General features: G+C 42.6%; 1 protein-coding gene across 8 annotated transcripts in view; it reads right to left on the reverse strand.

The window, feature by feature from the left end:
- The window catches only part of TNIK (TRAF2 and NCK interacting kinase), a 412271-nt gene that overhangs the window by 109666 nt on the left and 286844 nt on the right, over positions 1 to 15761 (reverse strand). For all 8 annotated transcript variants that reach the window (XM_082655678.1, XM_082655677.1, XM_082655674.1 and 5 more), the window contains exons 8-9: positions 3963 to 4017; positions 1937 to 2015 (exon numbers count right to left, since the gene is read on the reverse strand). In XM_082655678.1, the coding sequence (XP_082511804.1) occupies positions 1937 to 2015; positions 3963 to 4017 (134 nt within the window). The remainder of the gene's footprint in view (positions 1 to 1936; positions 2016 to 3962; positions 4018 to 15761) is intronic.

Raw genomic sequence — 15761 nt, forward strand, 5'->3', positions numbered from 1 at the left:
CACACCGTGCCAGACAAACAGCAGACGTGTGGACGGTCCTTTTGTCCAGCAGCAGTGAGGGCAGAGGGGGAAGGGAGGGCACAGGGCACGTGAAGCCCACTGGACTCAGCAGCCCTCCCACCCCACTTCCCGGGAGGCGTGGCATGAAGCACAAGCAGGAAGCTAGTGGAGGGCTGCACAGTGCCACTGACACTCCCAAGGAACAGGACCGAGCCAACTCCTCCCCAGGAGTCTGTTCCAGAGAGAAGGGAGGAAGCAGTGCCTCTGGGCGCCTGCGGATCACGTGCTGCGTGGTGCCCAATGGAAGGCTGTTGCTGGGGAGAGAGTGATTGTCTCACACCACAGTGACCCTCTGGAGAGGGGAGGAGGGATGCTCTGCCTCCTCGTTACCAATAGCAACTCTCACTCTCTTCCTGTGCAGCCCTCGGCAACCAACTCCGAGGCTGTCGTCTCTTCTGGCTGTTTCCTTTCCCTCTCTCTGTGCAGTACGCCTTTCTCTTGTTCAACCAGGGTCGCTATGTCATTCCTGGATGATGGTATTAATTAAGATTGCTCTCGTATAGTGGAGGGTGAAACTGTGGGTGGGTGCGTGAGAAACATGAGGGCCTCGGTCAAGGACCTGATCACGAAGTGGTATGAAAAGGGGCAGAAGAGGGGCTTCCCTGGTGGTGCAGTGGTTAGGAATCCACCTGCCAATGCAGGGGTCAGGGGTTTGAGCCCTGGTCCGGGAGGATCCCACATGCCGTGGAGCAACTAAGCCCGTGCGCCACAACTACTGAGCCTGTGCTCTAGTGCCCGAGAACCACAACTACTGAGCCCGCATGCTACAACTACTGAAGCCCGCGCTCCACAACAAGAGAAGCCACCACAATGAGAAGCCCACACACAGCAACGAAGAGTAGCCCCCGCTCGCCACAACTAGAGGAAGCCCACACACAGCAACGAAGATCCAACGCAGCCAAAAATAAAAATAAATAAATTTATTTTAAAAAAAAGAAAAAGAAAAAAGAAAAGGGGCAAAAGAGTCTTGTCCCTTCAGGCTCAAGCTGCCTAGCATATGTCTCTAGAAAAGGGTAGGAGGTCATAAATGGTCCAGGAATTGTGCCCAGGGCAAAGGGAATCAGAACTGAGAATGTACCAAGAAGGATATACCATATCCACAGGGGGAAGGGGAGGAGCAATGAATTTTTTGTCACAGAATGACAAGATACAAAGACCCTGATGTAAGTGCACAAAATAGTCAAAAGTCCAGCTCCTGGCCTAACCTGTAGAACTCTGTTCCCAAACTCTAGTCAATCACACGCTACCAACACAATTTTTACCCTACACTTCACCACCCATACAAGTATTCACTTAGCATTTTTCTTTAAATTAAGTCACTTTTTATGTGAATTAGTTTATTAGATGGAAAGTTATATCACTGCCCCAAGTAAGAAGCCAGTATCACCTGCCATAAAGAGAAAGCAATAGCAAAAATAAAAATTATAGATGCTCATGCACAGAGCAGTAAAATCATCTCGCATGCTACCAAGTGTGTAGACACATTTAGGGAGTTAATGTCTTCAGGAACAGAAGAACGTCAGCCAACCTAATGGGCTGACTCCAAACTATCACCCTTTCTGATGAGATGTTCTGCGCTACCAGGAAAGATATTACTCGGAGTAATACATCAAAGCGCTTCCATGTTATTACTTGGGTTCTGCTACCCATTTTAGCTAATACCTCCTTACCTTGAAGGTGTGAAGATAAGGTCTTACTGTGCAAATAGCAGGTCCTCAATATGTACTTTAAGATGAATAACATCATAATCGCTCACCGAGTCTTAGTACATATCAGTCTAATCTTGTCAGCAGGACCTAAGGATTTGAGCTCATCCAAAAGAGAATCACAGGAAACCCTGCTCTTAGACCTGTAAAACACTGAAGACCAAACTCACCACTTCTTAGACTTCAGCCGAGGCGCTGGGTTCCGGGGGATGAGAAAGAGGGCTCTCATGGGGTGCATGTCACACAGAGCTGCAAGAGACCAAAACAAGGGCCAGCTCGGGTTAGGGGGCCAAACCCAGGCCAAGCCCGTCCTAGCTGTGCTGCTAAATGGCTCCCTGAGTCCAGGCATGACCAGTGAGTGGCGTCAGAGGATCATAAAGCTTCCGTTTGGTGAGCAGCTACATGAGCTGATTAGAGGAGTCTCATATAATCCAGCACGTTTCAATTAGACATTGTTAACATGTCTACTTTTCACTTCATTTTTAAGGGCAACAAGTTAGAGGCTCAACAACCTTTGCTTTACTATAAATAACCATCTAAGACTCCAAGTAAACAACATCAAGATAACAATTACAATGGAGATAGTAAGTCATTTTGAGTTAGTAAAATCCCAAATCATAAAATAAAAGATATTTGATAATCCGCTCTCTACGTCTTAGATGCTGGCAATGCAATGTTACCTTCATGGATTTTTGGAGTATAAAGCACTAGACCAGGGCAACTTTCTATCTGTTTCCAAACACCCTGAGTGGCTTTTCATGATGGGTTTTTTGGGGGTTTTGTTTTGTTCAATGGCCCCAGGAAGACCAGAGGATTAAAGCAAAGGAAGTCTGGCAGAAGAGATAAAAATATCTCAAATTGTGAAGATGACATTTAGTGAAAACACTCATACATTCTTATCTTAATCAGAATATTTCACTAGTTTACTTTTCATCTGGGAGTATCTTTTCCTTTGTGCCTAGAATAAGAACATATTCTCCCCGAAAGCTAAAGGATTTGGTGGGTGGAAATTTATTTTTAGCCCTCTCTATTACTCATTAAGAATGACGATATGGTTTCAAGACTGCCAGTATTATTTTCCTGATTCATAAATGCCTATCAGCATTGTGGATGAGGGGATTTTGTCAATAAACACTCCAGTCATGCTACAGATGAATTCTACCAACTCTGGAATGAGAAATAAGAAAACTATGATAACGTGACGGTAAAAGGTCCTATGAGCACAATGACCCATCATACAAACAGGGGGCCTGCTTTGGTCCGCGTCCTCTGGAAAGCAGACACCAAGGTGGTATTAAACATGAGAGGATATTACTGGGGGAAATTCTTGTCTGAACAGAGAAGGAGTGAGGGAAGGCTGGGAGAGTTGTCAGATTGCTACGAAGTATGCTGGGAGGGAGAAAAAGTAGGTGGAGTGTGCTAGGCTGTCCCACACTCTAAGGAAACCAAGGAGGGAAACTAAGGAGTGAAAGCTGCCTTCTAAGGAATCCCTGTCTTCCAGGAAAGGGTCTGCCTTATATCCCTGCCACGCTCGGTCACTGGTGCGGAGTGGCCCTCGGGAGGTGCAGCCCCGGTGTCACGGCAACAGCTGCCCCTGGTCAGTTGCACTTCCTGCGTGGAGTCTCTGAGATGCATGCTCGTGGTGACCACAGGGCTGGGGAGATTCTCTGTGGGGTCTGTGCTCAAGATCTCCAGGAATTGGAGAGGTTCTCCAGGTAGGCAGAGCCCTGGCCACTCTGCCTCCAATAAGCAGGGAAATCTAAAACTCTAAACAGCGGTATTCTAATGGGAGTGAGAGAAACGGAGTGCAGGTGTTCACATAACCCATGCACTGAAAATCGGCTGTGAATTTTTGTTACGTTGGCGTTTACAGCCTTTGTGCCTTGGTCGCAGTTTTACCACAGGCGAAGAGTAGCTCAAGAATAAACCACACACCAGATCTGGAAACAGATTAGACTCTCAAAGTTTGCTTCCCTTTGCATTCTTGTTCCCCCTCATAAACACAAGATCCTCACACCCCTCTGAAATGAATGGATTCCTGGTGGATTTAAGATGACTCTGCTTTCTCAATATGCCAGCTTGAGTCCATGCAGGGCTTGGTGTAGCAGAAATAAAGCCACTGCAGCTCCTGGCAAGGAACCGTCAGTACCTGCAGGGCAGACCAGTAACAGATTTCACCCAGAGGAAGGTACTTACGGGGAGCACCTTCTGCCATCTCGATGGCGGTGATTCCCAAAGACCACAAGTCACTCTGAAAAAGAAGGAAGGCACGGACACATGCGTAAATGCAGTCAACAGAGGATAACTTGGTTAAACCTGGTAATTGCTTCAGAACTGCCTGGGGGAAAGCTGTCCAGCTGTCTCTTTACAAACTGATTTTGCCCGCTAAGCTTAAAAGCAGGAACAGCCTCATTCGCTTTCCATCGATAATAACTTTCACGGTGCCTGACACATGGTGAGTTTTTTCAATCCAGGTATGAAAAATGAATATAAGGTTTCAAACATGAATTTAGCACTAACATTTATCTATTGATTGAAACATATGAAATTGCTGCTGTTCCACTGTTTTTAACACCTTCATTGAGGTATAACCGTCATGTAATTAACTGGGCATATTCAAAGTGTACTATTTGAAAGTGTCTGATGTGTGTATACACCTGTGAAACCATCACCACAGTCAAGACAGCAAACACATCTGTCACCCCAAAAGGTCCCACTTGCCCCTTTGCAGTCTCTCCCTCCTGCCCTTCCTGTCCCCAACCCCAGTTCCTGTTCCAAGGCAACCAATGATCTGCTTCCTGTTACTACGGATTGGTTTGCATCTTCTAACGTGTTGTATAAAATGAAATCCTCTGGTTTCTTTCACTTAGCACAATGTATTTAAGGTCCATCCATATTGCCGCGTGTATCAGTCCTTCAGTCCTTCTCACTGCCGAGAAGTGTTCCATCACAATTTGTTTATCCATTCACTTGATGGACATTTGGGTTGCTTCCAGTCAAGCCCATTAAAAATAAATCTGCTACAAATACTCACATACAAGTCTCTGTTTGGATGCATGCTCTTACTTCTTTTGAGTAAAAACCTAGGAGTGGAATGGCTGGATCATAGAGTAAATGCTAGATCATATTGTATTTATAATCAATTGTTTTTAACCTACAGAAACAGCAATTTCATATCATGTAACCAGGCAAGATGTCGACAGGGAAGCTTTTGGATGGTGGTGTTTACTGCTGTATCTCAGTGCTTAGAATAGAGCCGGCCACAGTAGTAGTAGGTGTTTGATATATTTGTTGAATGAATGAACAATATCTTTTATCTTGTAAGTAGACAAAAATGTAAAATAGAAATCCTATACCCTTATCGTCTTTCTTATTCTCAGACTGACTTTTATGGTCTTATCAGAATTTTCTAGGCTAATGTCTCCACCTCAACCTGTGCAATCTCCATCTCTAGCACTATGCTTCTCCCCTACTCTGTGTCCACGGCTCAGTAGTTTCTAACAAGTGCATAGGAGGGAAACAAATCAAAAGATGGGAAAACCATTAGAAAACACATGTAAAATTCAGTTCAATGGCCCACAGTCCTGAGGAAGACTTTCACCCTCCTTTCATTTTAAATGTATCCTGCATTTTGTACATAATTCCCAACTCTCACCGGCAACCTCACTCAGATTTCAGAGATCAAAATTAAGTTCCCTTGCTATTCCCATCAAACAAATGTAAAGGTCACACAGAAAAGATATGTAACTGGAAGAGAACTATGAAATCCACCCTGAGCCATTCCCTAGGACCAAACTTCTCAATATCCAGTGGGTGATACCCAGCCTTGTTCAGTATTTGGACTGTGGCCCATACAACCTAGAGGGGGCTTTCTATGGGGTCTAGACTCTTGCCTAAAGTGTGATCTACCTTAGAGCAGGCGGCTGGGGCACACGCTAACCCCACACTAGGACCAAGGGGGGATTCTTTAATTCACAAGCCATCAACCTGTCCACATAAATATTACAGTTCATAGAGGTTCTCAGTCCAAATGGGGATAACAACGCATCTGTGCAAAACCACTGTCCACAGATTCTAAGTAACTTCTCTGCATAGAACGCAACTCAAGGAGTCAACTGTTGTCCTTTCTCTTTCTTCCATTTCAAATGTATTCAAAGTTGTCACTGAACACACACACACACACACACACACACACACACAGAGTCAGCACAGCCCAGCAAATGGCTGAGTCTTCCCGCAGGCTGCTGGCCTTTCTCACTGCGGTTCCTTCTGCAGCTAATGGGGAAAGCCCAGGCCGCCCATCACAGGCTGGCTCAGAAGCAGTCACCGGTAAAGGTGACCACACAGCTCTCTTGTACCTGGAACGTTATGGTTGACTGACACAGACAATCATTGGGGAACATGATGAAAACCCTGAGTCACTAGTGTGCAGGAAGCATTCAACAAGAAATGCAGCAAGAACAGTCTGGAACTGGTGGGTTGGGCTGTTTTGATAAGACTCCAGGCCTTCGTAGTTCTCCCACCACCTTCCCAACATCTCGAGGAACCGAGTGTTTCTGCAGTGTGAACCGAGGTACAAATTATGAAGGTGGTGGCCAGGCTCTATGCACCTACTTGCCACAGCAAAGTCAAATTTAAATGGCCTTTAAGTCTAGGAAGCTTGAGCTGGTTTGAAAGCCAACACAGCTGAAAGGAAATGATGGAACTGGGATGAGAAAGGCTCCAGGCCAGTCCTCAGACAGGGGAAGGAAATGCTCAGGAAACTCGGGCAAACTCCTGGTACTTGCTCTGCCTGCGGGACCAAAGCCCAATTATGAGCTGGCTGACTGCCTCCCCTCCATAAAGTCTTTGCTCAAATGCTGTGTTCTCAGTGAGGACCACCGAACCTCTCTCCCAGCACTGCCAGATCCCTTCCCCTTTCCCACTTTTGTTCCCCAGAGAACGGGTCATCTTCTGAAAACTGTGTAACTGACTTGTCACTAATTTATTACGTTTTTTGTTCATTGTTTGTGTCTCTGTCCCCAACACACACACACACTAGAACATGAAGTCCACAAGGGCAGGGATCTTTGCTTTGTTGACTGGTCCACAGTACCAGAACAGTGCCTGGCACAGAGTAGGCACTTAATAAATACTTGTTGAAATAACGAACACATGAAAGATGCATGAGAGAAAGGAGCAAAACCTAAGTGTCTTAAGGCTGATAGACCTTTTGTAGATCATCTAGTCCAACCTTCCATTTCCCAGATGAGAAAAAAATGACTTACCCAAGATCACTGAGCAAGTCAGCACCAAGTTTTAATCAGAGCTTGGTCTCCTGCCTCCCAGGCTAGTTCTTTTTTTAACTATCATCACACTGTAAGGACCTGAGAATTCACTTAAAAAAACTTTTGGGGCCCATAAAATAATTGCTTCAGATTCCTACTTTGTCTACAGGTAACTGAAGGTGTGGCCACTCAAATGAAGGTGCTGAGATTCCATGAGGCACACCCCAAACCAGTGCTCAGCTTCTCCTAGAGGGAGCATGAATAGGCTTTCAAGTCAGACAGACCTGGATTCAAGTCCAGGTTCCCAACTGAACCGCATCCAGAAGACTGCTCAGAGCTTAGCTTTCAACTGTGGCATGTATGCATGTAGGTATGCCGCCTAGCACAAAACCTGGCATAGAGTGGGCTCAAGAATATTAATCATTTTCTTCTCCTCTACTGTGAGGTGAGACTGCCTTTGCCTGCCCAGTTTAGTCCTCTTCGATTTCCCTCTACTTGGCTGTGGCCAGTACTGTTTGTTGGCTAACCCAACAGGCATTTCAGCCCTCATTGCCCTTGTTGCCTCCATTTCAGAGTATAGGAAAGCTAAACTTGTTTATCCAGATTTCCCTGCAGCTAAGGATGGCAGTTAAGGATGTGACCTCATGAGACTCAGGCAAACATCTTCTAGGAGCTTCTAGGAGCTTCTGTAAGAGCTTTTGCTTTTCCTGAAATAAGTGACAAATATAGCTGGTGTCTTGACACCTCTTCCCTACTTCTTAGTGCCTTGAATAAAAACATGCTACAGCAACCATCTTGCAACCATGAAGCAATAAGTCAACAAATTAATGATGACAGGGCAGAAAGGTAGGAGCCTGGGTTTTGAAGACATCAGCGAGCCACCACACCAACCCTGGACTGCCTGCCTCCAGAATTCCGGTGACATAAGAAACATAAGTACAGCTAAAAGCATTTCTTAGTGGTAATATGTATAGAGCAATAATTTGAGAAAGCGTATTTCAACAGTAAGGAAAAAGAGAGGTCCCAGTCGTTAGGTGGTCCTGGATTTATCCCACAGGAAGAGGGAAGGGTTAGTGAAGAGAGATGTTTCCTTTATTCAGTACACAGCATCTCAGATCCTCTCTTAGGCTGCTTTCCCCAAACCTCCCAAACAACCCCTTCAAACCAAAGGTCACAGCATCCCAACTCCTATGCATCCTTTGTCACGTGACCAAGACAGAAATTACTTCTTCTTTAAGCCTTCATTTGATATCATCATTAAGATCATTTTCCCCCCCTGGGATTCTCTTGTTTTCCAAAAGGAACATTTATATTCCTGGCCCTATATACCCAGAGCTGCTTGTAAGCTACGCTTAACTGCCCATGCTAGAAAGCAATAAACGTCCTTGACGGGCCTTGTTTAAGCCTTTGGATACATTAGCAAGTCCCAGAGACACTTCAGAACTTAAATATGGGAGAAAATGTTCCAATTACAACTGTCAAGACAGATCACAGGAGATGAGAGAGGGAAGTGGGAGGAACAAGATGAGGAGAGAGTCAGGGAGAGATAAGTTTCCTTCGTGGCTGTGGTGGGACTCATTTTGGCAGGAGCTGGGTAATTCATTATTCTAGAGGTGCTGTGCAGCCTGGCCTGTGGCATGATTAATAGCCCAGTCCTGTGTGCATTACAAACAGAACAGAGACAAATTCTAGTGCCTCCGAGAAGGCAGAGGCAAGCACGCAACTTCTGCCTGGTGAGGGGCCAGATGGCACGAAGGCAACTTGAACGTAATGATAGAGCATTCCGCTTGGGGCTAGGCTGCTCAACAAGTGAAGAAAAGAACACTTCACTTTTTGAAGAAAATAACACTTCCTTGTGCTCAGCCATACAAGGAAGGAGAGGCAAGGGCAGGAGCAGAGCCCCAGCGTGCGCCAAGAGGCAGAAAGAACACATGCTGCGCAGCCAGCAGAGCTGGGGCGAGCCCCTCGACTCCTCTGAACCCATCTCCTCACCTGTAGCCCAAAGAGAACACCTATCTTGCAGGGTTCATCGAGAATTCAGTAAGATAATATCTGCAAAGTTCATAACACAACGCAGTGTCTATAGTGGGTATTTAACAAATAGTGGCACAGACAGATCCTGAGGTCCAGTTATCACTGACTGGCAGTTCAACCAGCAAACTTGAGTCAGGTAAGCTGACAAGGAGCCCTGGTACTCAAAGAAGTTGCTGGGAGGATGCAGGAGCAAACAGGAAGTTCAGGGGAAGCAAACAGGAAAGGGCGTGTCCTTCCTTCTCCAGCCTTGCAGTCTACCCAGAGGGACAAGCAGAAATGGGGTTAGCTGAATCCTGGCCCCATCATCCCACAGCAGAGGGTAGCAAGGTGGTCTAGAGTTGACAGACAATAGCTTCATACCAGGCATAACCGGTGCAGTGGATTCTACCAAGTTTTAATTTACCAAGACCAAGAGATCAGCCATTTTACCAAGACCAGAAATTAGTCTTTTGTCATGTAATTTATTCTTTATTCACTTTTTGGAAATGTTCCAGCTGGAAAAAGGAAATTGAATTTATTGTATGGGTCCCTAAGGGCAGCACCTTAATCTAGAGATAGAAGTTACAGAGAAACAGATTCTGGCTCAATGTAAGCAGACAATTAGAGGTGTATAATGCAAACAGGCAGTTCAAATCCTATGATATTGCTGGGGTTTTTTTTAGGTCAAAATGGCTCCAAATGGCAGTACCTTCACATGACACATAAACACAAATATTAACTATCGTATACTGAGTACTTACCAAATAGGCATTGAATTAATTCCTTTACATATGTTAGCTCCCTTTATTCTAATCTAACGTTGTAATATACAATCGTCATTCCCACAGAGACTCAGAAAGGTTAAATAACTTCCCTGAAGGAATAGAGTGCAAGGAGAGGAAGTCTACATTTTAAACCAGTCCTGTTCAACTTCAAAACGCGGACTTATTCCCTAGGCCGTACACTTATATACTACATTATATATAAACAGAACCAGGGTGGTGAGTTCAGGGTGACTGAGGATAATCAGGCACGAGTAGTTATTCATAATCCCATTTCCCACCGAGTCCCTTGTTCAACTACATTTGTTATCTGACCAGAGGGAAAATACTGGAAGAATAGCTTATTCTCTTCACGTGGGGATCAGCCTGGAGCCCAGAAGAGGTGGTGATATGTCTGACTAAGGAATGCTGTGTACGTGGGTGTGAACATGGAGCATGAGAAATCTGTTTAATAGAAGTTTGTTTCCGCTCATAATAATAACGGTGTGTGTATCATCCTTCTTTCTTACCGCGTGGGCATGAGACCTTTGTTGAAATTTCAGTAGACAGAGGCCAGGTCTCATTTGAGAGGTAGACCTCGTTCTGCGATGTGAGTATCATGCTCTTACGTGACACCCCACATACATCTTGGTGATGCCCCCCTGACTAGTCAAGTTGCTCACGTTATCTCCAGCCGAGCCTCTTACCTACAGGGGCTCTTTTCATTCTGCATGAGTAAAGCCGATTACCCATAACACTGGAGAATGAGTATTTGCTCTACAGCCAGAGCACAATACTGACTCAAACCCTGCAGGAGACACCTATGACTTTAAATGGTCCATCGCACCTGTGTGCACAGTCTCATAAACAGAGTTTAGGTGAATAACAAATGATATTAGCACAGATCAGGCCAGAGGATGGGTGGTGGGGTTGAGGGGATATGCCATGTCACTGTACTTCCTTTACTTGACTAAACCACTATGAAAGCATGACCATTTATGGTGTAAAAAATTAGAACAGGACAGAAAATAAAAAGTTTAAGTTCTCCATCCACATGCCATTTATCCATGGGGTAGGGGAGAATAAGAGTCTATTATGTGTACTATACTGTAAGTTGCTTTGTGTACCTAACACTGTATCTTGGGATCTGCCCAACTTCAACATATACACTACCTCATTGTTCAAATGGCTGCGTAATATTCCAGTGGACAGATGTGCCAGTCTTTATTCAGCCAGTTCCCTATGAATGGGCTTTTGGTCACGGAGAACTTTCTTTAGTGAGTGGTTCTGTTAAAGCAATAAATACACAGGACTACAAAATACTTGGCAAATCCCATCCAACTGAAATGAAATTCAAGTTTAAAAAAATAACAATTTTAACAGCCTAGGAATTTTGAACAGTTTTATTAATTTCAAGTCTTTTGAATGCTTATTATGAAATGAGAAAGCTTTCATTATTGCCCCACGTACTTATCAGGAGAATGAAACCTTTCCTTTTGCTTGAAGTGTTTTGGCAGATTTTCTGAAAACAAGAAAGGAAGGGCCTCTACGGGAAAGTGAACACACCAGGCAAATGAGATTCCGGCACTCCTCCTTAGGATAGGGGTTATTTTCAGTCAGTTACTTACTGTGCCCAGTAGATTATCAGACAAAACCAGATTGCAAAAAAAAGCATGAGCTCTTCAGACTACTTTCCACAGAGGCTCTTATTTTATTGAATTTCTCCAGTTTTTTTAAAAAAATTATAGCAGTTTCTAAAGACATTGTAGACAAATAAAATAATAAATAATTAAGAAATAATCAAATATTTGTAATAAAACCAAACTATACTCTTTTGCATTTTGTCTTTATTTTAAAGAAAGGGCTTTTGTGATAGAAAACCTAACAAAGCCCAGTGGCCTTCGAGTCATCTTTTATTCTAAACGTGCCCTCTAGGCTGAAAGTATCTACAGCACGTGAGAGCCCAAAACGCTGACATCAGTTTCTGAGGCTGGGATACACTCTGGCTCAAATGGACAACCAAACACACAGTAGCAAACCATTTAACTTTGACGGGGTCGCAAATGGACTTTCTAGATGAAAACTGCACATACAGATAGAGCTTGGCTAATTCCTTTTGCATAGTGGGCATTCAATAAATATACGCTGAGTGAATGAATAAAGGGTTTTGAAAGTCAGTATATTGTCAAGCTGTCTCCCGGTGACAGGCTACATTCCTAAGAATAGTGAACAGAAAAAAGTATAGGATCTGATGCCAAAGAAGAAGTAGAAAGATGAAAGTATAGCTTCTTCTCTGATCCACAGTAAAACTACAAAGTAGTTAAAATGAATCTTCAAAGAACCCCCAAATCTTCCTTTCTGCTTGGCCTTCCTAACCTACCCTTTTGTCATGCTCCCAGGACAAGTGATCAGTGAAGCTCATATTTTTGCCATGACTTCTTCCTCTTGTACAACCTGCATTTATGACAATCCTAAAAAACTAATTCGTACTAAGGTGGAAAATGGCTGATAGACTTGAATCTGTTCTCTCATCAGGATTCTTTATTTTTTAATAAAAGGCACAGAAATTAATTTTCAACTTATTAATGTCTCAGGATACTTTCCTAATCACAAGGGCTTCCAGCACCTCTGAAATCACCCTGTGCAGCATGATGCCCCCTGTGGTTATTCACACATCAGGCTTTGTCCACACCTAGGGTTATGCGTTAGTATCAAAAATTTTTTCACTGACCCCAAACTGTATTTCTTAGTCCTAATCTGAACAAAGAGGTTTAAGATACCACTTTAATTCCAAGCTTTGGCTTCACCAGAGGAAGTCCTCTTCTAGTTACTCTACTGAAAACAACTACATCACAGGGATCTATTTATATATATATATATATTTTATATTTTTGGCCGTGCCGCGTGGCATGTGAGATCTTAGTTCCCCAACCAGGGATCGAATTCACACCCCCTGCATTTGAAGTGCAGAGTCTTAACCACTGGACTGCCAGGGAAGTCCCACAGGGATCAATTTTATGCCACAGAACAAAAGTCCCCTATATACTAGAGCCAGCCAAAATACTTAAAAGGCTAAGCTAAGGTTGAAAGTTTGAAACACTCTGATTCTCCGTGGTATGTTATAAAGCAGTCTAAAATATCTGTGGCCCAGATGTAGACTAGTTAGCACTTGTTAGGTATAACTGTTGTTTGAAGAATTGCTTATAGCCAATTACGATACACGTATTTGGTCTGGGACATATATTTTGTAGTGGCTCCTCTGAAGGGATTTGCAAATCAAATTATGCTTATCATTCAAATGTGCTTCAAATGTGCTTATCATTAGCAGTTTAAATAAATGACATTTACTTTGGCAGGAGATTAATTTTTAACTTGGCAGCTGTTTTCAGACAGATTGGTGTCAGGTTATTACAGTGACTAACTCTGAAAGAAGGAGGAAATTTACAGGAGATTATTTTGTTTTTAGACCTTCAAGCTTGCATTTCTCCAAAGAAGCAAATAATTTTGTCAATGCCCTGAGACACTGGGTCCCAAAGACATTGCAATGTCTGCATCTTTGTGACCTGATTTCCATAATAACCCCACATGTGGAGAACTAAAAATGTTCTTTAATAGAGGAATTCTCCAAATATACTCTTCAGAGGCTGTTTTGTTGGTAAATTGGATATTTATATAGGATTGCATCAGAGAGAGGCAGGGTAATATATTGGAAAGAGCTCTCAACAGAGAGTGGGAGATGTGGGATCAAGTCTCTGAGAAGATCACTAACGAGGTGTGCACTTGCAAAGGTCTTGGACCTCAGTTTCCACAGCTGTAAGATGAGGGTGTTTCAAGGTGATCATTAAAGTACTTTGGTGAAAAGTCCATGCACCTACAGAGAAAAGTAAGTCAGAAAGAGGAAAACAAATACCGTATGCTAACACATATATATGGAATCTTAAGAAAAAAAAAAAAGGGTCATGAAGAACCTAGGGGCAAGACGGGAATAAAGACACAGACCTACTAGAGAATGGACTTGAAGACACAGGGAGGGGAAAGGGTAAGCTGGGATGAAGTGAGAGAGTGGCATGGACTTACATATACTACCAAATGTAAAATAGATAGCTAGTGGGAAGCAGCCACATAGCACAGGGAGATTAGCTTGGTGCTCTGTGACCACCTAGAGGGGTGGGATAGGGAGGGTGGGAGGGAGACGCAAGAAGGAGGACATATGGGGATATATGTATATGTATAACTGATGCACTTCGTTATAAAGCAGAAATTAACACACGATTGTAAAGCAATTATACTCCAATAAAAACGTTTTAAAAAAAAAAGAAAGAAAACTCCATTCGCCTATGTTCTTGAAAAGATAAAACTGACAAACCTTTAGCTAGATTCACGAAGAAAATAAGAGAGAAGGCTCAAATAAATAAAACCAGAAATGAAAGAGAAGTTCATTTCTCTTACAACAGATACCACAGAAATACAAAGAATCATGAGACTACTATGAACAGCTATACGCCAACAAATTGGACAGTCTAGAAGAAATAGATAAATTCTTAGAAGCATACACCCTTCCAAGACTGAATCACGAAGAAATAAAAAATTTGAGTAGACCAATCACTAGCAAAGAGATTGAAACAGTAATCAAAAACATCTCCCCAAACAAAAGTTCAGGACCACGAGGCTTCACTGATGAAGCATTCAAAGATGTCATACCTAAACTTCTCAAACTCTTCCAAAAAACTGAAGAGGCTAGAACACTTCCTAATTCATTTGACGAGGGCAACATTACCCTGATACCAAAACCAGACAAAATAAGAAAACTACAGGCCAATATCTCTGATGAACATAGATGCAAGAATCCTCAACAAAGTATTAACAAACCAAAACAACAACACATTAAAAGGATCAAGTGGGATTTATTCCAGGGATGCAAGGAAGGGTCAACATCTGGAATCAATGTGATACACCATATCAACAAACTGAAGGATAAAAATCATATGATCATCTTAATAGATGAAAGGAAAATATCTGACAAGATTCAACATCCATTTGTGTTAAAAAAAAAAAAAACTCAATAACATGGATATAGAAGGAACGTACCTCAACATAACAAAGACCATCTATGACAAATCCACAGCTAATATACTCAGTGATCAAGACCTGAAAGCTAGCCCTCTAAAATCAGGAACAAGACAAGGATGCCCACTCACCACTCTTACACTCTTAGTCAGCGCAGTATTGGAAGTCCTAGCCAGAGCAGATAGGCAAGAAAAAGAAATAAAATGCATCCAAATTGGAAAGGAAGAAGTAAAACTATCACTATTTGCAGATGACATTGGTTTTCTATTGATTTTACACATAGAAAATCCTAAAGACACTACTAAAGGAACTGTTAGAAATAATAAACGAACACAGTGAAGTTGCAAAATAAATATACAAAAATCTATTGTGTTTTGATACACCAATAAACTAGCAGAAAGAGAAATTAAGAAAATCTCATTTACAATTGCAACAAAAAGAATAAAATATCCAGGAATAAATTTAACCAAGGAGGTGAAAACTGTTACTGAAAACCATAAGACATTGTTTCAAGAAATTGAAGAAGACACAAAGAAATAGAAAATGATTCTGTGCTCATGGATTGGAGGTATTAACATTGTTAAAATGTCCATATACCTAAAGTAATCTACAGATTCAATATAATCCTTGTCAAAATCCCAGTGACATTTTTTACAGAAACAGAATAAAAAATTCTAAAATTTGTATGGAACCACAAAAGATCCTGAAAAGCAATCCTGAGGAAAAAAGAACAAAGCTGGGGTTATCATATTCCCTGATTTTAAATTATACTACAAAGCTATAGTGATCAAAACTGCAGAGTATTGGCATAAAAACAGACACACAGATCAATGGAACAGAACGGAGAGCCCTCCACACATACAGACAACTAATTAAGACAAAGGAGC

Source organism: Grampus griseus (assembly GCF_964374135.1).
Source record: "Grampus griseus genome assembly, chromosome: 5".
NCBI classification, from domain to species: Eukaryota; Metazoa; Chordata; class Mammalia; order Artiodactyla; family Delphinidae; genus Grampus; species Grampus griseus.